Here is a 23216-nt window from a genome sequence, read left to right as displayed (position 1 = left end):
CGTACGTACGTACAGACAGACAGACGTACGTACGGACAAGGGCAACCCTATATGCCGCCACTTTGTGGGGGCATAAAAATGGCACACATGCAAAGTTGTTTATTAATAAACAAATAAATAGACTTAAAATCAAAACAATACTTTAGAAATATCTTGAACACTGAAGAGCTGAGACAATAGCTCACATTCTAAAGTATCAACATTTATAAACAACAAACAACAGCAATAACAATAATTATGATCTTGGCAAACAACACTTTGCATACATTTCTGAACTTCTTCTGACGAGAATTAATCATGACAGACATATATTGTGGCAACACTTTTCCAGATATTGTGAATGAGCCTTACTTTTTTTCTTTCTAAAAACCAATTGTTCAATTCTTAGAATCCAAAAGAATCACCCTAATAGACACTTTGACATCTTTACAAAGAGACATTAATGCATCACTTGAGTGACTGATAGCTTTAACTGAATTAAGTTTCTTGGTATCCAAAGAAACTCCTTCATAGACACTTTCATATTGGTCCATCTTCACAAAGAGAAATAAATGTGTCAGTTGAGTGTCTTAAAGCTTGAAATGAATTAAATTCTCTAAATAATTTAAAAGAGGGGAAGTTGTTCTTCCTATTACACATACAATGTATGATAGCACCTGGATGAACAATTTGGTAGAAGGCCACTAAGTCAATAATAAAAATAATATGCCCACCTTCGGGGGCATAATAAAATTATTCTGGCAAGTGTTCAGAAATTTACTCCTGAAAATGTAACATATGTACTTCAAATTTATCAGAATGTTAAGTCCCTATAAGGATCCATTTAATGGTTACTGTTTTAATGCAATGATACACTACCTGTATAAACTGATAACTATGGCAGAAACACAGTATTATGAAATTTGAGCAGTTTTCGGTTCTCTGTAACCATGACGATTTGTTTACAAAAACGAAGTTTTGGTTTCCATGAGAAAACATCCTGGTTTCATTGGCAACATATCTTGGTTCCCATGACAACACATCCTGGTTTCCATGGCAACACATCCTGGTTTCCATGGCAACACATCCTGGTTTCAATGGCAACACATTTTGGTTTCCATGGAAACCTCATCCTGGCACTGACAATCGGTAGAAGAGCACCATGGGGCTGGGCTGTAAAATAAGAAAACAGGTAAGCTTATAAAAAGAAATAATGACCTAAGGCAGGGTAAAGATAAAATACCCATAGAAAAAAAAACAGTACCTCTCCCTCAACTTCTGAATAGGCAGAAATATTCAAATCCATCCAAGGCGTATTTTGTCTTACACCATGTCCAGATAATTCATGTAAGGATAGAGTAAAACAAAGTAAGGTTGATGTAATATGAATGTCTGATTAAAACAAGAGCTGTCACATACATGATGTAAATTTGATAAGATCTGACATGGATCTGATGTTGGATAACTATCAAAATATACATTTTTGTATCTTGAGACACATGCTGTGATAGAATTACTAGTTAAGACACAAATTATTACCATGAAATTCCTCTAAGGCCCGTATGACCTCTAAGCATGAACTTGACCTTTGAAGCAAGAGTGAGTATGCTATACATGGCACACTTTCCAATGCTGCTGTTTAATCTAAATCTAATTGAAAGTGACAAGGTTACAGCTTATTATTATGAAACCCCTATCAGGTCCCAATGACCACTCAGAGTGACCTTGACCTTTAAGATAAGAGCATGCATGCTATTTACGACACACCCTCCCATGCTGCAGTACAAAACTGTTCAAGTTTGATTGAAATTCCACTGAAGCTCAGTGTGATTTTTGCCTTAGAGTTGAGAGCTTGAATACTCAGTGTGACACACCTTCTCATGTTGTTGCAAATTCCATGAAGTTTGATCAAGATTGTAACATACATGCCATATCCCCCGGAATTTCGATCCATCCCCCGATCTCTCGGCGGGAGATTAAAATCCCCCGGAATTTAATTTTTTTTTTTTTTTTTTTAAATTTTACATCAGGCAATAATGACAAAGTGAAACCAGAGTATGTAAGTGAAACTCTCAAAAAGAAAACTTTTACAACAAGTGATCAATTAATTTGTAGTAATTATCAAAGGCAAAGAAATATTACTCTTTTGGAAGGAAGAAATTAATAATATTTATTCTATTCTCTTATTGTCTGAAAGTCATCAAAGCTGATAGAATTAAGCACAATTTTTTTAAAGACTTTGGAGGAAGGTAAATTTAATTTAATTGTCTCGAAAACATATTTTTCCAACGACGTATTTTGTTCTGCAAGTGCATTACAGTATGACATGACAGTGTATCATAAAAATATGATAAATCATGACATAAAATAATTCTGTATAATGAAAAAGTTAAGAGGTTTTCAAAGCAAACTATATGTGAATACATTTTTTCATACTTGCGTCTAAAAATACTTTAAAATTTCGCCAACTTAGACCTGCTAAAAAAATCCCCCTGAATACAACCAAAATCCCCCTGAATTTTCAGCCTTTTGAACAAATCCCCCTGAATGGTCTCCAGAAAATATGGCATGTATGTTGGAATAAAATTGAAAGTTAGTCTCAGCAAGACTTGACAGCAACAGACTGACATACAAATGAACAGTGGGATATCGATATTCCTATCTTTGCGGGCAAAATAAAAAAAAAGACTCAAATAAAAAAGGGATTTCTTGTACAATGTTTGTTCTCTGTATATGTTCTGATGTAAAGGCCATTAAAATAAAAAATAACCTCTCATGTATATTAAGGCCAATCAAAGAAATTTCAATAGGACCTCACAAAGTTCCCCCAATTATGATTATGAAAATTACATGTGTATGAATAGTTTCGTTTAAGAGAATTTTAAACTCATCTCAGTGAGATATATGCCTTTAATATCCATCTCTAACAGAATATTCATTGTAATGCAACTATGAATCCAAACATCTATCACTGCTTGGCCTGACACTTGACAACTTGGCAATGTGACAATTTATCTCACTATTGTACTAAATTTCGTATCATTCATTTCTAAATAATCATATCTTGACACTCACATACACTATACTAAATGTACTCACATATATATATATATATATATATATATATATATCTTTTCATTGCTAGCAATAATTGACTGTTGAAAATCTGATTATTTATCTGGGGAATATGACTGATTTTCAAGATTTCTTAATCAATTTTATCCATAGCTAAAACATAAGTAATTTCTAATCTTATGTGCTTAAGTTATGTTAATTTTATCTAAATAATAATTGGTCACTTCGGCAAGCTGATTCGTCATATCAATCAATACATAATGATTACTCTTAAAATCTTCCAGTTTCGGAAATCTCTTAATCTCTCTTTCGGAGATTACTTAAAAGCCACATGTTTTCATAATAAGTGTCATTTTAACAACGCACTATTTTGTTTTATGACATCATTTTAACATCGCACAACGATACTTGTTATGATGTGACGTCACAAGAGTGGAATATGGTCGTATTGCACTGGAGTGGAATACGAACTATTGAATTTTGCGATATGTATTGCATGTGGATTGATATTATCTTCACTTTTTCAAGCTGTATTTTTATTCCTGCTAATTCAAACTACCATAAACCTTCTTAAACACAACCTTTTTTACTCTATTTTTAACTTTGCTTTTGAAAGTTGAAGTTTAACATATTTACAATTAAAGGTAAGGTTATAATTTTATAAAATCATAATGAAAAAAGGGAGCTTTAAATATTAATTTAAATCAAAACATTTTTTTCTCTTGTAAGCAAAAGTTGTAAAAAGTAGATATCCAAATTAGTTTGGTATTTTTGACAACCAAATTTTATTTATATTATTCCAATTCATATGAAAAAATCAAGAAATATAATTTTAAAATCACAGAAATCCAATTATTCTCACGTTTGTCAGTTAAATGATTATTTATTTTTTAGCATTAGATGTTTTCTCTGATAAGATAAAGTTCAGAACTCACTGTCTCTTTTAAATACAGAAGCTTAGGACAGTAAGTGAAATGGAAAGTTTGATGACCTGGAGGTTTATATTTCATCATTTAACACACACAGAGAAGGAGGTAGGAATGGAGGATAAACTGTCAGAAGGTGAGTTGTTTAAACATGGTTTGGGTGACTAATTCATACTTATTTCTTTTAAAACTGTAATATTATTGTCTCATAAATATTTTATGACAAACCTTTTACACCAAAATAATCTTTGAAAAATGTATCATTTTGATATTGGTGATGAACATATTTCCTTAATCCTTAAAAAACATAAACAAATGTTATCAGAAGGACTGAATTATTCACCCTACAATGTATCATGTCTACACAGGTGGGAGGCTTTTAGAGAGTGGGATGTGATAAAATAGCTTTCCACTTCAGAACAATGTTTTACTATTGTGATACAAGGATAGCAATAATAAGGAAACCAGTACACCAGTCTGTGTGTGTATGTTTGGTGTGTGACCATCTGGCTACAGTCAGTCCATGGGCCAATACAGGTGGTGGGCTGGGAGAGTTTGGGGGAATGTAATATAAAAACTTTAATTTGGAACACAATTTTACCATCTTGTTACAGGAACAAGGGGATGGGTAACCAGCTAGGCTGCGGTCAGTCCATGGGCCAATACAGGTGGTGAGCTGGGAGAGTGTGTGTGTGTTGGGGGGATGAATGTAATGTAAAAACTTTAATTTGGAACACTGTTTTACCATTTTGTTATAGGAAGAAGGGGATGGGGGACCAGCTAGGCTACAGTCAGTCGATGGTCCAATACAGGTGGATGGTTGAGAGATTTTGAGGAATGTAATATATTAGCTTTAATTCATAACACTGTTTTACCATTTTGTTTCAGGGGCTAGGAGAGAGGGGAGCAGTGATAAAGATCAGGAGTTGTCTGTGCCCTTGTGTGCTGTTGGACCAGCTAGGCTACAGTCAGTCCATGGTCTATAACAGGCGAAGGGCCTAGAGAGTTTGGGAATGTAATATAATTGCTTTAGTTCTAAACACTGTTCTACAATTTTTTACAGGGGGAATGGTGGGGAGATGCAATGATAGTGATCAGGAGTTGTATGTGGGTGTGTTTGGTGTTGCACCAGCTAGGCTACACTCAGTCCATAATCCAATACAGGTAGAGGGCTTGGAGAGTTGGGGGAATGTAATATAATAGCTTTAATTCTAAACACTGTTCAACCATTCTATTACAGGGGGAACTAGAGGAATGAGCAGTGATGAGGAGTTGTCTGTGCGTGTGCATGTGGTGTTGGACCAGGTGGGCTACTGTGAGTCCATGGTTTTTAACACTGTTCTACCATTTTGTTACAATGGGAATGGTGGGAAGGAGCAAATTGATAGGAGTTGTAAGTGCTATTTTTTGAGGTGTTGGACCTGCTGGGATACAGTTTGTCCATGGTCAAACAGAGGTAGTAGGTTGAGAGTTGGGGGAATGTTATATGATAGCTTTAAGTCTTAACACTGCCCTACCATTATGTTACAGGAAGAAGTGGAGGAATGAGCAGTGATGAGGAGTTGTCTGTGCGCGTGTATGAGGTGTTGGACCAGGTGGGCTACAGTCAGTCTATGGTACAACAAAGGCGGGAAGCTGCGAGAGAGAGGGATGTGATAATGAACGGAAAAAGAGAGGAAACAACACAGCTAACTGCAGGCAGTAAGGGTGAGGGATTTGCAGCACCATTTGAAAGTGACACTGATCGTGTGTTTCTATACAACTATGCAGTTTGTAGAAAACCAGGTAATGATTCCATGAGTTTGCCTGACACCCAATATGAGTTCACCATGGATGGTGAACACTGCCACCCTGGGCACTTCAGACAGGAACTGATACACAAAGGGACTAAGGAGAATTCTAACATTCAACAGGCATTGTTTGTCAATGACAAAAGCAGAACATTAATTTCAAGTGAACTGTACAGGACATCTTTCATTGAAGATAAAACTAAGGAAACAGTTTCTGGACCAGCCCTGACAGGTAGCGATGAAAATCAGAGTTGGGATATGGTGTATGCATTACGCTGTACCAGTCAACAACAGCTGCTCTCAGAGTGGATCAGCAGACCAAGACAGCATAACTGGCCAACGCCTGACCTGGTAGCAGAGGCGTCCAAACTAGAGGCCCAAATGGTCCCTGTGGGCTGTAAAAGTAGTGAACATAAAGACATTGAGTGGAGAGTCTGTTTTATCCCCAGTGAACAAAGGCTGACTGACAGCTGGGATGAGAACCAATACAAAATATACATCCTGCTGAAGTTGATTACGAAATCCCAGCTGAAACCAATATCTGATGAAATATCATCTTTCCTTTTAAAAAATATCATGCTGTGGTACACAGAACAGAATCCAACAGAAATGTTCCAGACAAAAAATTTACTTCAAAATGTTATCTCATGTTTGAGGAATCTCCAAGAAGCCATAAAAGTCAACCAACTTCCCTACTACATGATCCCTGGCAGAAACCTGCTGACCGGCAGAATAAGCCCAGAACAACAACAGCAGCTGATTACGAAGCTTGACGAGCTTATACAGGAAGGTCCTTGTGTCGTACTGAGATGTCCAAAAGTACATGCAGCCCTAGAGATGTCTCCAGCTGCGCTGGCTGAGAAGGGCAGCTGGAGGGATGAGGTGGAGAAGCTGTTTCTGAAGACGAGGAACATATGGTGGACACACTGGAGGCCTGACATGAAGAAGGAGGAGATTGACCAGATCGCACAGAGTGATCCACAGTACATGAATGTTCGGGAGGGGATGTGTGACTTGCTATGGCCACAGTGGAGGGAGTACCAAGGAGATGATAGGAGAGATATATTGAATAAGAAACGGGCTGAAGCTTTAGCGTAGCTTAATCAGTGTGTGTATACAAAACATTTAATCCTGTTTTAAGGAGCTTTAAACTTTTTTGAGAAATTGGGCCCTGCAGATCTACACTACTACTGTCTATAAGACTGGGTTTGTGACATTTTTAGTCATTTGTCTAAAGTTGTCCTAAGGTGAGGCAGTGCTAAAGAATAGACATACATGTAATATAAAACAATAAATATCAGCAACAGAGTGGTCAACCAAATGGCCACAATGTGAACCCAATATACATGCCTTCAAATCTTGTTTTCAGGGGTATAATGATGATATGTAAATAAAACATTCTTAAATTAAAAAACAACAACACAAACTTGCTTAAAATACTGCCCCTCAAGTTTGAAAATACCCAATTACATTTTGAAAAAAAAATATTGGAACACTTGACTGCTCAAGAGAAGTAAACCTGAATTGCTTAAAATAAAAGTAATTAGTGAATGGCTGTTCTTGTATATTTCATACTTTGTGAAATAACTATGTTGTAAATGTACCATGTACATTAATGTATACTTGTGTTCTGTGTTAGGACTACCTCAACTAAGTGTTTGTCATTAACATCAAAGTACAGAATAAAACCACTTCAAACTGATGTTTCTTAATCCGTTTCTCATCTGTTACTAAAGGGGAATAACCCAACCAGTAATTTATCAAGAGAGTTTGTCTATGATACATGGGTTTTCTGAGTATCAAGGTATTCATTCACGCAGGTCAGAGACCGTGATATCTCAAGGTCATATACAAATGTAGCTTAATTAATAGAGCCATATGATTTGCATGCATGGTGTCCATGTTTTGGTTCCCAGACTAGTTGCACACTTTTAAGACCCAGTGACATATATAAGGGCTAAATTAAAAGGTTTTGAAAGACCAGGCCATAAGAATACCATAAAAACTACAAAAAAAACATATTGCCCTTAATACATCAAACAAACCTTGTATAACCAGTACATGAGGTAGACTGGTTTCATGGACATACCTTGTTATACCAGTACATGAGGTAGACTTGTTTCATGGACATACCTTGCTATACCAGACTGGTTTCATGGACATACCTTGTTATACCAGTACATGAAGTAGACTTGTTTCATGGACATACCTTGCTATACCAGTACATGAGGTAGACTTGTCTCATAGACATACCTTGTTATACCAGTACATGAGGTAGACTTGTCCCATGGACATACCTTGTTATACCAGTACATGAGTAGGTAGACTTGTTCCATGGACATACCTTGTTATACCAGTACATGAGGTAGACTTGTTTCATGGACATACCTTGTTATACCAGTACATGAGGTAGACTTGTTTCATGGACATACCTTGCTATACCAGTACATGAGGTAGACTTATTTCATGGACATACCTTGTTATACCAGTACATGAGGTAGACTTGTTTCATAGACATACCTTGTTATACCAGTACATGAGGTAGACTTGTTTCATAGACATACCTTGTTATACCAGTACATGAGGTAGACTTGTTTCATAGACATACCTCGTTATACCAGTGCATGAGGTAGACTTGTTTCATGGACATACCTCGTTATACCAGTACATGAGGTAGACTTGTTTCATGGACATACCTCGTTATACCAGTACATGAAGTAGACTTGTTTCATGGACATACCTCGTTATACCAGTACATGAGGTAGACTTGTTTCATGGACATACCTCGTTATACCAGTACATGAGGTAGACTTGTTTCATGGACATACCTCGTTATACCAGTACATGAGGTAGACTTGTTTCATGGACATACCTCGTTATACCAGTACATGAGGTAGACTTGTCTCATGGACATACCTTGTTATACCAGTACATGAGGTAGACTTGTTTCATGGACATACCTTGTTATACCAGTACATGAGGTAGACTTGTTTCATGGACATACCTTGTTATACCAGTACATGAGGTAGACTTGTTTCATGGACATACCTTGTTATACCAGTACATGAGGTAGACTTGTTTCATAGACATACCTTGTTATACCAGTACATGAGGTAGACTTGTTTCATAGACAGACCTTGTTATACCAGTACATGAGGTAGACTTGTTTCATGGACAGACCTTGTTATACCAGTACATGAGGTAGACTTGTTTCATGGATTTACCTTTTTATACCAGTACATGAGGTAGACCTGTTTCATGGATTTACCTTGTTATACCAGTACATGAGGTAGACTTGTTTCATGGATTTACCTTGTTATACCAGTACATGAGGTAGACTTGTTTCATGGATTTACCTTGTTATACCAGTACATGAGGTAGACTTGTTTCATAGACCAACCTTGTTATACCAGTACATGAGGTAGACTTGTTTCATGGATTTACCTTGTTATACCAGTACATGAGGTAGACTTGTTTCATAGACCAACCTTGTTATACCAGTACATGAGGTAGACTTGTTTCATGGATTTACCTTGTTATACCAGTACATGAGGTAGACTTGTCTCATGGATTTACCTTGTTATACCAGTACATGAGGTAGACTTGTTCCATGGATTTACCTTGTTATACCAGTACATGAGGTAGACTTGTTTCATGGACATACCTTGTTATACCAGTACATGAGGTAGACTTGTTCCATGGACATACCTTGCTATACCAGTACATGAGGTAGACTTGTCTCATGGACATACCTTGTAATACCAGTTAATGAGGAGGTAGACTTGTTCCATGGACATACCTTGTTATACCAGTACATGAGGTAGACTTGTTTCATGGACATACCTTGTTATACCAGTGCATGAGGTAGACTTGTTTCATGGACATACCTTGTTATACCAGTACATGAGGTAGACTTGTTTCATGGACATACCTTGCTATACCAGTACATGAGGTAGACTTGTTTCATGGACATACCTTGTTATACCAGTACATGAGGTAGACTTGTCTCATGGACATACCTTGTTATACCAGTACATGAGGTAGACTTGTCTCATGGACATACCTTGCTATACCAGTACATGAGGTAGACTTGTTTCATGGACATACCTTGTTATACCAGTACATGAGGTAGACTTGTTTCATGGACATACCTTGTTATACCAGTACATGAGGTAGACTTGTTTCATAGACATACTTTGTAATACCAGACTTGTTTCATAGACATACCTTGTTATACCAGTACATGAGGTAGACTTGTTTCATGGACATACCTTGTTATACCAGTACATGAGGTAGACTTGTTTCATGGACATACCTTGTTATACCAGTACATGAGGTAGACTTGTTTCATGGACATACCTTGTTATACCAGTACATGAGGTAGACTTGTTCCATGGACATACCTTGTAATACCAGACTTGTTTCATAGACATACCTTGTTATACCAGTACATGAGGTAGACTTGTCTCATGGACATACCTTGTTATACCAGACTTGTTTCAAAGACATACCTTGTTATACCAGTACATGAGGTAGACTTGTTTCATGGACATACCTTGTTATACCAGTACATGAGGTAGACTTGTTTCATAGACATACTTTGTAATACCAGACTTGTTTCATGGACATACCTTGTTATACCAGTACATGAGGTCGACTTGTTCCATGTACATACCTGTTATACCAGTACATGAGGTAGACTTGTTTCATGGACATACCTTGTTATACCAGTACATGAGGTAGACTTGTTTCATGGACACACCTGTTATACCAGTACATGAGGTAGACTTGTCTCATGGACATACCTTGTTATACCAGTACATGAGGTAGACTTGTCTCATGGACAGACCTTGTTATACCAGTACATGAGGTAGACTTGTCTCATGGACATACCTTGTTATACCAGTACATGAGGTAGACTTGTCTCATGGGCATACCTTGTTATACCAGTACATGAGGTAGACTTGTCTCATGGACATACCTTGTTATACCAGTACATGAGGTAGACTTGTCTCATGGACATACCTTGTTATGCCAGTACATGAGGTAGACTTGTCTCATGGACATACCTTGTTATGCCAGTACATGAGGTAGACTTGTCTCATGGACATACCTTGTTATGCCAGTACATGAGGTAGACTTGTCTCATGGACATACCTTGTTATGCCAGTACATGAGGTAGACTTGTCTCATGGACATACCTTGTTATGCCAGTACATGAGGTAGACTTGTCTCATGGACATACCTTGTTATGCCAGTACATGAGGTAGACTTGTCTCATGGACATACCTTGTTATGCCAGTACATGAGGTAGACTTGTCTCATGGACATACCTGGTTATACCAGTACATGAGGTAGACTTGTCTCATGGACATACCTTGTTATACCAGTACATGAGGTAGACTTGTTTCATGGACATACCTTGTTATACCAGTACATGAGGTAGACTTGTTTCATGGACATACCTTGTTATACCAGTACATGAGGTAGACTTGTCTCATGGACATACCTTGTTATACCAGTGCATGAGGTAGACTTGTCTCATGGACATACCTTGTTATACCAGTACATTAGGTAGACTGACATACCTTGTTATACCAGTACATGAGGTAGACTTGTTTCATGGATTTACCTTGTTATACCAGTACATGAGGTAGACTTGTTTCATGGACATATCTTGTTATACCAGTACATGAGGTAGACTTGCTTCATGGATTTACCTTTTTATACCAGTACATGAGGTAGACTTGTTTCATGGATTTACCTTGTTATACCAGTACATGAGGTAGACTTGTCTCATGGACATACCTTGTTATACCAGTACATGAGGTAGACTTGTCTCATGGATTTACCTTGTTATACCAGTACATGAGGTAGACTTGTTTCATGGATTTACCTTGTTATACCAGTACATGAGGTAGACTTGTTTCATGGACATACCTTGTTATACCAGTACATGAGGTAGACTTGTTTCATGGACATACCTTGTTATACCAGTACATGAGGTAGACTTGTGTCATGGACATACCTTGTTATACCAGTACATGAGGTAGACTTGTTCCATGGATTTACCTTGTTATACCAGTACATGAGGTAGACTTGTTTCATGGATTTACCTTGTTATACCAGTACATGAGGTAGACTTGTCTCATGGACATACCTTGTTATACCAGTACATGAGGTAGACTTGTTTCATAGACATACCTTGCTATACCAGTACATGAGGTAGACTTGTCTCATGGACATACCTTGTTATACCTGTACATGAGGTTATTCCAGTATATGGGGTAGACTTGAATGTTTGGGAAAATTCTTAATTCATAAACATACCTTGTTATACCAGTACATGAGGTAGACTTGTTTCATGGATTTACCTTGTTATACCAGTACATGAGGTAGACTTGTTGATGGACATACCTTGTAATACCAGTACATGAGGTAGACTTGTTTCATGAACATACCTTGTTATACCAGTACATGAGGTAGACTTGTTTCATAAACATACCTTGTTATACCAGTACATGAGGTAGACTTGTTTCATAGACATACCTTGTTATACCAGTACATGAGGTAGACTTGTTTCATGGACATACCTTGTTATACCAGTACATGAGGTAGACTTGTTTCATGGACATACCTTGTTATACCAGTACATGAGGTAGACTTGTTTCATGGACATACCTTGTTATACCAGTACATGAGGTAGACTTGTTTCATGGACATACCTTGTTATACCAGTACATGAGGTAGACTTGTCTCATGGATTTACCTTGTTATACCAGTACATGAGGTAGACTTGTTTCATAAACATACCTTGTTATACCAGTACATGAGGTAGACTTGTTTCATAGACATACCTTGTTATACCAGTACATGAGGTAGACTTGTTTCATGGACATATCATCGTCAAGTTCCACTTTTCCAACCAACATCTTTAACTGTCATAAAGTATAAAACGTTAAATGATCGCCCTATTTTTTGTAGCAGGAAATCAAAAGCTATATTCTTGGTGTTAAGAGGTACACTATGTTTTGATATTGACTGCACAGTTTGGTTTAGCTAATTTGCAATTGATTGTAAAAATAAACGGTTTCAGATACCTGGCATGTGTACAAGGTTTCATTTAAATACCTTTAAGTTTAACAATTTTTGTGTTAAGGATTAGGTTAAAGTTTTTCCTCCCTGATATTGACAACAACACCAAGGATATCCCATTACCTCGACTTAACCATTGAAAAAACAGCTGAGCCAAAAGTGAATTTCTCATCCTGGGGAGTAGATATTTTTTGGTGAAAAACAGACAGATAAATATGTATTTCCCCTTTTTTGTTTTTGTCTAAAAACGGACAATTTGACGGTCTGGACCAAATTTGACAAAGCCGGACCGAGTTCGGTACATAAAATGGCTAAAAATTGGTCTGATTTTTTTTTTTAATGATTTCGGTCAAAAGCGGTTACGGTAAGTCCATAAAAAATGTAGAAACTGTTATATGCGAACATTGTTTGCATTTCACCAATATTTTGTGTCAAAAAATAATTAACATTTACACTTTTAAAAAAATATAATAGCTATTTACGTTGAGCTGGTCTGGGATATCCAGTTTTCGTCTGATAATGGCGATAAGATGAGCTATCAAAACTCGTATTGAACATCTGACAAACTTCTTCTCCATTGATCGTAACTTGTATGTCATGTCTGCTAGTTCAATTTGCTGAGCACTGAAAGAAAATATTACTGATGTTTGAGAAATACAACATCTGAACATAAAGAGAGAAATGGCACAAGTGTCTGTCTCTCTTCAAGGGGTCCTGGGCTTAAGCCCCACCAGGAACTGTATTTAATATATATATCTTAAGGTAATACTCTTATTCAAAATCAATACAAACACTTGTATAACAAACATAAACACTGATTCATAAACATTTAACCACATACTAAATAAGGCATTTATGGTAAATATTAATTACTGATAACAAGATTGTAACTGTATATCTAATAGCTGAAAACGCACAAATATTAAATGACTGGTGAGTGCTTAAAGATTTACAGTTATCAGCTATCATCACACAGGTAGAAATACTGTGTTTTCAGCACCTTTCTTTCAAATTAAACATGGTATCTTTCATAAGAACCATTGTTTTCAATTTCTATTCATCCTTTACGGTAAATTAAACCAATTGTATTAATTGTGCTACTGCTTATTTGGGAGTAAGAGTGCTTCTTTAAGATTATTTTAACCTTTAAATAAGTCGTTTTATTTTTAGATTTGTCCTAAGTCTTACCAAAATCTAAGAATCTAGAAACGTAATATTGGAAAAAATCTGTAATTTCAACTAAGTTCATTTGTAAAAATTAAGGAATCGTTTACCTTCTTAAAATATTATATTAAACAAGAGGGCCATGATGGCCCAAAATCGCTCACCTGAGTAAAAGAGTTTAACCTTTGTTATTAATATAGCTTGTTTCTCAAAGAATATTGAACAAGAGCTGTCAAAATATGTGACAAATGCCCCCCAATGTGACATTGATCTATGAACAAGTACATAAAAAGTTGATCTTGCCTTAATGTGTCAAATACATATTGCAAGTTATATTAAATTGCCTCTGAGCATAGAAAAAAACCCAATCATACTAAATGACAGCCAACACTCTTTATGTCCTCATATTCAGCATTCCATTGTGAATAAACCTTAGAGGTAGGAACATGCGTCTTGCACACGACACGTTGTCTTGGTATGTCGAAAACATATGGCAAGTCATTTTAAAATCTGTCCATATAAGAGAAAGTCACAGCGAGGACATGACAGCCAATATTTTCCTTCAGGTTGCCATGGCAACCAGAGTTCTGCATGGAATTTTTTTTTTTTGAACAATTTTGAAAAAGCACCAACCAAGGATCATTTCTATGAAGTTTCATCAAAATTGTCCAAGCGGTTTAGGAGAAGAAGATGATTGTAACCAATTGTTGACACTTTTCCTTTAGGTTGCCATGTCAACCAGAGTTCTACATGGAATTAATTTCTTTGAACAATTTTGAAAAAGCACCAACTAAGGATCATTCCTATGAAGTTTCATCGAAATTGTCAAAGCGGTTTAGGAGAAGAAGATGATTATAACCAATTGTTGACATTTTCCTTTAGGTTGCCATGGCAACCGGGCCAAACAAAATTATGTGAACAAATTTAAGAGAGGTCCATGCAAGGACACTTCAAACCAAATATGCTGAAGATCTATCAAGGGGTTCATGCGAAGAAAATGTTAAGTTTTTTTTACTAATTTTAGCTCTGGTGGCCCTTAAAACGGGCCAAACAAAATTATTTGAAAAGACCTGACAGAGGCCCATGCTAGGATGCTTCAGACTTGAAGATCCATCAAGCAGTTAATAAGATCAAGTTGTTTAAAGGTTTTTCTATTTTTTGCTCTGGTGACCCCTAAAAGGGGCCAAACAAAACCATTTGAACAAAGTTGAGAGAGGACCATGTAAGTATGCTACTTATCAAGTATGGAGTCATTCTGACCTTTACTTTCAGAGGAAAAGACGTTTAAGTGACAAGACAATGTAAAAACAAATGACCCCTGAGCAAGGCCAATTTGACCCCAGGACAATAATTTGAATACCTTTGGTGTAGGTCCACTAGGTAACACTATATACCAAATATGAAAGCTCTAGGTCTTATATTTTGGAGAAGAGGATTTTTAAAGTTTTATTATATAAGACTATATAAAAATATTGAAAACCTAAGCCTATGAACACGGGGCGTGGCCAATTTTGACCCCAGGGCTAAAGTTTGAACAATCTTAATAGTGGTCCAATAAACAATGCTTCATACCAAATATCTAAGGCCTTCGCCTTTTGGTTTCGGAGAAGAAGATTTTATAAGTTTTCATCATATACATATATAAGGAAACCCATGACCGCCCGGGTGGGGCCATTTTTTGACCCCAGGGCCAAAGATTGAACAATATTGGTACAAGTCAACTAGATGATATATCATGCCAAATATCTAAGCTCTTGTCACTACTTGATTTTACGTGTGTATCTATATATGTATATTTGTTATTAATTGTTGTATGTGGCCCATATTGAAAATTGGTATGTGTACTAAATATGTTATCCAGTTTAAATTAAGACGTTACTTGTCTTTGTGAGTTCGGAGAAGATTTTTAAGTTTTCACTATAACACATATAGAGAAAACCCATCAGCCCCGGGGTGTGGCCAATTTTGACCCCAGGGCCATAATTTGAACAAACTTTGTAGAGGTCCACTAGACGATGAATCATGCCAAATATCTAAGGCCCCGGGGTGTGGTTAATTTTGACCCCAGGGCCATAATTTGAACAATCTTTGTAGAGGTCCACTAGACGATGAATCATGCCAAATATCTAAGCTCTAAGCCACGTAAGTTCAGAGGAGATGAATTTTGAAGTTTTCACTATAAACATATAGAAAAAACCCATGACCCCCCAAGGGGGCGGGGCCAATTTTGACCCCAAGGCCATAATTTGAACAATCTTTGTAGAGGTCCACTAGACGATGAATCATGCCAAATATCTAAGCTCTAGTCCAAGTAAGTTCAGAGGAGAAGATTTTTGAAGTTTTAACTATAAACATATAGAGAATACCCTAAACCCCCGGGGCGGGGCCAATTTTGACCCCAAGGCCATAATTTGAACAATCTTTGTAGAGGTCCACTAGACGATGAATCAAGCCAAATATCTAAGCTCTAAGCAACGTAAGTTCAGAGGAGATTTTTGATTTTTTTTAATATAAACATATAGAGAAAACCCATGACCACCCAGGGGCGGGGCCAATTTTGACCCCAGGGCCATAATTTGAACAATCTTTGTAGAGGTCCACTAGACGATGAATCATGCCAAATATCTAAGCACTAGTCCAAGTAAGTTAAGAGGAGAAGATTTCTGAAGTTTTAACTATAAACATATCAAGTACACCCATGACCCCCCGGGGCGGGGCCAATTTTGACCCCAAGGCCATAATTTGAACAATCTTTGTAGAGGTCCACTTGACGATGAATCATGCCAAATATCTAAGCTCTAGTCCAAGTAAGTTCAAAGGAGAAGATTTTTGAAGTTTTCACTATAAACATATAGAGAATACCCTAACCCCCCGGGGCGGGGCCAATTTTGACCCCAAGGCCATAATTTGAACAATCTTTGTAGAGGCCCACTAGACGATGAATCATGCCAAATATCTAAGCTCTAGTCCAAGTAAGTTCAAAGGAGAAGATTTTTGAAGTTTTCACTACAAACATATAGAGAAAACCCGTGACCCCCCGGGGCGGGGCCAATTTTGACCCCAAGGCCATAATTTGAACAATCTTTGTAAAGGTCCACTAGACGATGAATCATGCCAAATATCTAAGCTCTAGTCCAAGTAAGTTCAGAGGAGAAGATTTTTGAAGTTTTAACTATAAACATATAGAGCATACCCATGACCCCCCGGGGCGGGGCCAATTTTTGACGGGCCATAATTTGAACAAACTTTGTAGAGGTCCACTAGACGATGAATCATGACAAATATCTAAGCTCTAGGCCAAGTAAGTTCAGAGTAGAAATTTTTTTAAGTTTTTTTAGAGAAAACCCATGACCCCCCGGGGCGGGGCCAATTTTGACCCAAGGGCCATAATTTGAACAATCTTGGTAGGGGACCATTTGGTGATCCTACCTACCATATATCAACGGCCTAAGCCTTGTGGTTTGGGAGAAGAAGATTTTTAAAGTTTTTCCTTTCCATTGCCATGGCAACCAGAGTTCTGCATGGATTTCAATTCTTTGAACAATTTTCAAAGGGGACCACCCAAGGAACATTCCTGTGAAGTTTGGATGAAATTGGCTAAGCGGTTTATGAGGAGATGTCGTTTAAAGTAAAAGTTTACGGACGGACGCCGGACGGACGCCGGACAAATTGTGATCACAAAAGCTCACCTTGTCACTATGTGACAGGTGAGCTTAAAATAAGATAACAGTATTTTGTGGAGAATTTGTTTGTTTTTCCAAAAATTATCTGCTCCTGACACTCTGGGGTATGCATCTTTTACAGGGACGTGTATATTTTCAAAAATTCTCATAAAGGACACTAGTAGGAAGAACTTGTTTCAACCAAGATATTGGACTCAAGGAATTTCATATTGCAGGAGAAGGTACTGCTTCCAGGAAACATACTTATGAAATTATTAGCTCAATGAGCTATTTCTGACATGAATAACAAACATCCATAACATATCAAAACATAAGAGATGGTGACCTTGAAATAAAGCATATATTTTTAAATAGGTATAGAATTGGAACAATTATTTACAAAAGGAAAAGCCAATTCTTATAAATAAAAGTATTTGATATATGTTACTACATATATAAAAGTAAACACAGCATTACCCATATTTCTCAAGGCATAAGCATATCTGCTCATCATACTGATACTGGTGGGCATTTGGGTTGGTCAACACTGTGGTCAGTTTGGGTCCAAGGTTTTCCTCAACTGTCAAAATAAAAAAATGTGAAAAGGAAGTATGGATTCAATTTTTTTTAATACTAGTTAAAACAAGAGCTAGACAGAGTGAATGCCAATGATTGTCTGTTAATATTTGTTCCAGTTTTACAAGGGGCATACAAATACAGTTATTAAAACCAGAGTTATGGGCCTTTTATTTAGATATGCATAGTGGCTCTGGGTACTAAGTTTCATTTTTATGTTTTACTCATCAAATCAACAGGAAGCACATGATTTGTGTAAAGTTAAAAAAAATGAGCCTTTATTAATGTGTTTATTTTAATTAATACAAATGTGGCCACAATTCCCCAGTTATACTAAGAGCCAAAATATGGCTAATATTTTAATCTGTACACAAATCATATATTTTTATTTTGCTTTGATCATTAAAAGTCAAAAGGAGTAAATATAAAAATGCAAAAAGATAAACAAAATTTTTTTGGCATCAACCTATATTGTTACCCATTAAAAGGCATGTCTCTCTCTCTCGTTATCAACTTACCATGTGTCTTTTTCTTGAGCAGCATCCCTCGTGAACGATAGAACTCCTCTCGTCTCTGTTCTTCATCTGAAACAGAATTTACAAGTTATTGTTTGACAACAATAAAACACAACTAAAGGCAATGAATTTGCTAAAATAGAGTTATGTTTCCTGTACACTTAACTTTCTCTTATTTTTCTATAGGATTGTATAAAGTTTCATTAGACTCTATCTAGTATTTTTCAAGATATGCTCAGGAAAAGAAAAAAGTAAGGGCAATAACTCTGTAATGAGCTAAAATAGAGTGATGGTTCTGCACTTCTTCTCATTTTGTTCTATCATTGTATGAAGTTTGATTTAATTCCATTTATAAATTGCAACGGACCAACCGATTGACCAACCAAATGGGTGACACCAATATATACAGGGTGACTATAATATATTGGTTTATAGAGCCATACACTATAATTTATTGTCAACATGTAAATAATTTCTTTTATTAGACAATTGAATGGTTAAAAGACAATTTGTCAGCGTTATTTTAAGGGCTAATTCTGAAAACATATATTTTTTTCCCCTGGGAAAAATTCATCTTCAAAAAAAGAAGAAGTTTTTTTGGAAAAACATTGACTTCTGAACACTTAACAGATGCATCAATAAAGTGTCATTCATGAATATGTCAATAGCTTTGTTTAAAAAAAAGTTTGAAAAAAAGTTGTACATTATATGGATTATGTTAGTATTTTCCCGTTTTTGCCAAAAAGACGCTAATTTTCAAAAGGCCCAACACCCTTAAAAGTGGAAAAAACACTGTGATGTAACTTATAAAAGAAAAGCAGCTTGTGCAAAGTGCATGTTTGTAGTATTATGAGATCATAGTTCCACTTACTTTCAAAAAGACCAGGTACCAGTTTATAGACAATGTCTTGGAGTGTTCGGTCAGCCCGGAGGTTGAGCAATGGTTGTGTCTCATGCACTTTGATACTACATGTTGGGCATAGCTTGCTGACTTGGAGGTGCTTAACTATGCATTTCTTACAGACTGAAATAAAAAGTAACAAAAGTTGTGTAGAGCAAGTGAGCAAATTTAGAGTATTGGAGTGACATGCAGGAAATCTTAGACTTTTTTTTCGCGTAACATGTTTAACAAGCCCAGCTTTATAAAAATTCCAAAATTAGTGGACTCATGCTCATTTCAACCATCGTGTTATGCTCCTTGATGCTACATCTACATGAAGAATAAAGCTTGCTGGTTTGAAGGCACTTAACTATACACTAAGGGGTCATCTTATCAGCAAGCATGACAAAAAATAGTGAGATCAAGAAATATGGATGAATACTAGGCAGGTATCTGTTTTCAAATTTAAGATATAAGTTTCAAATTTAAATATATCTGAGGCACTTCATGCCGAATTATTTGATGCAATATTATATTACGCTAAAACCATGAAGAAAATATTTGAAAAACTTATCTTATAATACATGAGCAGGTTAGATATCCCCAATTACAGACTGAAATGAAATACTTCCATCACATTGCACACATTCACAATCATTCCTGTACAAAAAATGCAGCAAGGCTTCTTGATGCCAAACACTAAAATCCACTTGTTTTTATGAAACCAGGCAGACACGTCAATAAAGCAGTTAAAGGAGGCGTCAGGTTAACAATATTTTTATCAAACTTATGAATAGAAAAAAATATATTTCTGGTAAATATCATTACATACTGTTTTTTAATAAATTTGATTGAATTAAGATTAAAAGTTTACTTGATTGGCTACAAAAATCCCCCCCCCCCTCTGAAGCCCCACAAAGGTGCTGCCATTAGTACCTGCAAGGGGGCCTGGGGCAGCCCTCTTTAACCCCGGACACAGTGGTAACAATTTTTCAAAAACCTTAGAGAACCCTGAAAAACAATCTTGGCTTTGCTTCTCTTAAATTTCCTTTCTCTCAGCACTTTAACTATCAGTATGATAATTTTCTTATAATAACAGACCATTTGCTTACATGTGTGAAGGCATTCTACAATTGTGGTGGCATCAATGAAGTACCCAAAACACAGGGAGCAGATGATATGTGGATTAACATCTGTCATCCGGACTATGATGTCCTGAAAAGCAAAACATAATTTCATTTCAATCCTTGCTGTATTAAGTCTTAATCAGAACCTTCCCAAATGGTGTCGGGGAGGGGGGTGGTTAGAATAAATCATAACATACCATAAATGACCGCAATATATATTTCGGATATATAAAACTGGTGCAATAAATATATGACATGTGTCATAAATATGAATAACATTGAAAAAGTGTGAGAAGAAGAATAGGTTCATAAACGACATTGAAAGCAATAGTTCAGAACAGGGCAACAAAGCTGGTGTATTATAATGTAAGAAACATGTCATATATTGAAACATTTAAAGCTTTGAAATTACCATCGCTCTCATACATGATATTTCGAGGAGATTTTATTGAAGTTTATAAACTTATGAATCAAAAAGAAAACATAAATTATGAAGTTTTTTTCAAATAATTTATCAAACAACTTGGGGACATGGACAAAATCTGAATAATGAAAAGTTTAAAAAAACAACACTCAGAAGCACTTTTTTCAAATAGAGTGGATTGCCCTTCCAGCAAAAGTGATAACTGCACCATCTACAAATACTTTCAAAAACCGGCTAGATAGCTACATGCACCTGATAAAATATACTCAGTTTATCCGATAATACCTGCGTATCTACTCATAAGAGGGTTACATAAGTTAATGAACCAAATTGCGACCCAAACTTCAGAGGTAAGAGAATATACGAGAGTTGTCCGGAAAGTTTTGAGACTGTGTCTATATTTCAAAATATTTTTAATATAAATCAACAAACAATAAACAGCTGTGTATATAGACTATTCACGAGTTTCCTTTTGAAAAATAAAAATAAATAATCTCAAATTAAGGAAGGAAATGGTTGTCAAGACAACCCATCTAGCGCTTCACGGAGCACTTTGAAATTGACGTTTTCTGAAAATTGTTCACAATTTATATATACTACTCCGTCTGAATAATAGACGCCAAAACGTCACGTCAAAACATATGACGACAGTATGACGTCAGCTGCATCACTAAACAAATTATTGACGCAATCTAACAGTAGACATGGTTGTAACGATCAGCGGAAGTAGAGAGGTATTTCGAAGATGTCGGAAAAAACCCAACGTTAACGTCACACACGGAGCAGCGCGCTATGATCAAACACTGTGTTCGCAGCGGAATAACTACAAATACCTATACGTTTCTAACACGGGATAAATCAAAGCCAGCATGTTCAAGGGCTTTGGTATTTCACTGGTATGGACGTTTCAGTGACGAGCATGGAAATGTGTGCGATTAGAAGCGGAGCGGCAGACCGTCGGTCGTGAGTGAAATTGACGTAAATTCAGTGCAGGACATGTTACAAGAAGACTGGCGGAGGACAGAGAGGGAAATTGACGAATCCGTTCAGCTAAAAAGAACAGTTGTTCATAATATCATAAAAGGGTGGTACGGACAGATATTCAAGCAATGAGTTGATTTTCACCGTAAGTGTGTACGTGCAGAAGGAGCGTATTTTGAAAAACTGTAAATGACGTGACGCAATGGGACAACGAAGTGCTCCGTGGCTTGTAACCTGTACTTTTTGTAATGTTTGTTGAATACGTTCACTTCGTAGTATATTGTTGAAACTTTCAGGATTTGTTTATACGAGATACGATTGACAGCTGATAAAATTTTAATTGCATCCTATGAGTGGTAAGTTTTTTATGAATGCAGTCTCAAAACTTTCCGGACAACCCTCGTAATGTAGTTTATGGACCAAAGGTACTGTGGCAGTGCAATACACAATGCACCAGTCAATTGTAACCACTGCCCCACGATGTCCGGGGTATACCAGGGATAGCTGGGGAAATCGGCCATGTTTTACCCATCAAGGTGGCCCTGCAGTGCGGGGTGAGTTCGGTGGTTTTTTCTTTGTGCCAGAAATAGCAGTGGATGGGCCCAATGTCCCTTGGGTGCGGGGCCTTACCTAATGTCACTTGGGTGCGGGGCCATTTAGCAGTGATTTTACCAGCAGTTCATCACCGAAGGACGGGGATTTTACCCGGGCTTGGCTGGCCCAAAAGTCAAAGTCCCCGCTATTACCCGGACCGAGGGCAGGGGTGCCGTGGTTACAATTGACTGGTGCACAATATGAACACAATTCACTCTTGAAACAGTTTTCATGTAAAATCAAGGGATATAATGTCATGTTAAAACTATACTAGATATTATATCACCTCCTCAATTCCAACAGGATACAATGAAAGATTGGAAACCATCTTTCGTTGTTTGAAACTACATATATAGTTAATTTTAATGAAAATGTGCTAACAACAAAATGTATGCAAACAAATGCTTTTATCACAAGACAAAATTATT

The 23216-nt window shown here is 36.7% G+C and overlaps 2 protein-coding genes across 7 annotated transcripts; one reads left to right on the top strand and one right to left on the bottom strand.

Annotated features, from left to right (window-relative positions):
* Positions 1 to 84: 84 nt before the first annotated feature.
* Positions 85 to 23197, bottom strand: LOC128211935 (polycomb group RING finger protein 1-like). Of its 2 annotated transcripts, XM_052917085.1 has the most exons (8): positions 23075 to 23197; positions 20775 to 20877; positions 19654 to 19806; positions 18786 to 18851; positions 18169 to 18271; positions 13348 to 13489; positions 12628 to 12708; positions 85 to 1152 (listed from the first exon to the last, which is right to left on the bottom strand). In XM_052917085.1, the coding sequence occupies exons 1-8, from the start codon at positions 23114 to 23116 to the stop codon at positions 1108 to 1110; spliced, it is 735 nt and encodes a 244-aa protein (XP_052773045.1). In that variant the 5' UTR covers positions 23117 to 23197; the 3' UTR covers positions 85 to 1107. The 2 variants fall into 2 exon arrangements, with proteins under 2 accessions (XP_052773045.1, XP_052773046.1); XM_052917086.1 differs by lacking the exon at positions 12628 to 12708.
* LOC128211933 (uncharacterized) lies at positions 4009 to 7472 on the top strand. Of its 5 annotated transcripts, XM_052917081.1 has the most exons (3): positions 4544 to 4995; positions 5221 to 5295; positions 5511 to 7472. In XM_052917081.1, the coding sequence occupies exon 3, from the start codon at positions 5525 to 5527 to the stop codon at positions 6866 to 6868; it is 1344 nt and encodes a 447-aa protein (XP_052773041.1). In that variant the 5' UTR covers positions 4544 to 4995; positions 5221 to 5295; positions 5511 to 5524; the 3' UTR covers positions 6869 to 7472. The 5 variants fall into 5 exon arrangements, with proteins under 5 accessions (XP_052773040.1, XP_052773043.1, XP_052773041.1 ...); XM_052917080.1 differs by lacking the exons at positions 4544 to 4995; positions 5221 to 5295 and adding an exon at positions 4009 to 4116; XM_052917083.1 differs by lacking the exon at positions 5221 to 5295 and having other exon boundaries at positions 4543 to 4995.
* Positions 23198 to 23216: the final 19 nt, after the last annotated feature.

The sequence above is a fragment of the Mya arenaria genome, chromosome 12 (assembly GCF_026914265.1).
Source record: "Mya arenaria isolate MELC-2E11 chromosome 12, ASM2691426v1".
NCBI lineage: Eukaryota > Metazoa > Mollusca > Bivalvia > Myida > Myidae > Mya > Mya arenaria.
This window is presented reverse-complemented; position numbering and strand designations above follow the sequence as displayed.

What these genes read in the sequence shown, in the direction of transcription:
- LOC128211933 (XM_052917080.1), top strand. Translation starts at nt 4,029, where the DNA reads ATGGAAAGTTTGATGACCTGGAGGTTTATATTTCATCATTTAACACAC. An exon ending in GGAGGATAAACTGTCAGAAG is followed by an intron (nt 4,117 to 5,510) that starts GTGAGTTGTTTA and finishes ATTATGTTACAG; the next exon opens with GAAGAAGTGGAGGAATGAGC.
- LOC128211935 (XM_052917085.1), bottom strand. Translation starts at nt 23,116, where the DNA reads ATGGTTTCCAATCTTTCATTGTATCCTGTTGGAATTGAGGAG. An exon ending in GCTCAAGAAAAAGACACATG is followed by an intron (nt 18,272 to 18,785) that starts GTAAGTTGATAA and finishes TTATTTTGACAG; the next exon opens with TTGAGGAAAACCTTGGACCC. An exon ending in ATATCCCAGACCAGCTCAAC is followed by an intron (nt 12,709 to 13,347) that starts GTAAATAGCTAT and finishes ACTTTATGACAG; the next exon opens with TTAAAGATGTTGGTTGGAAA.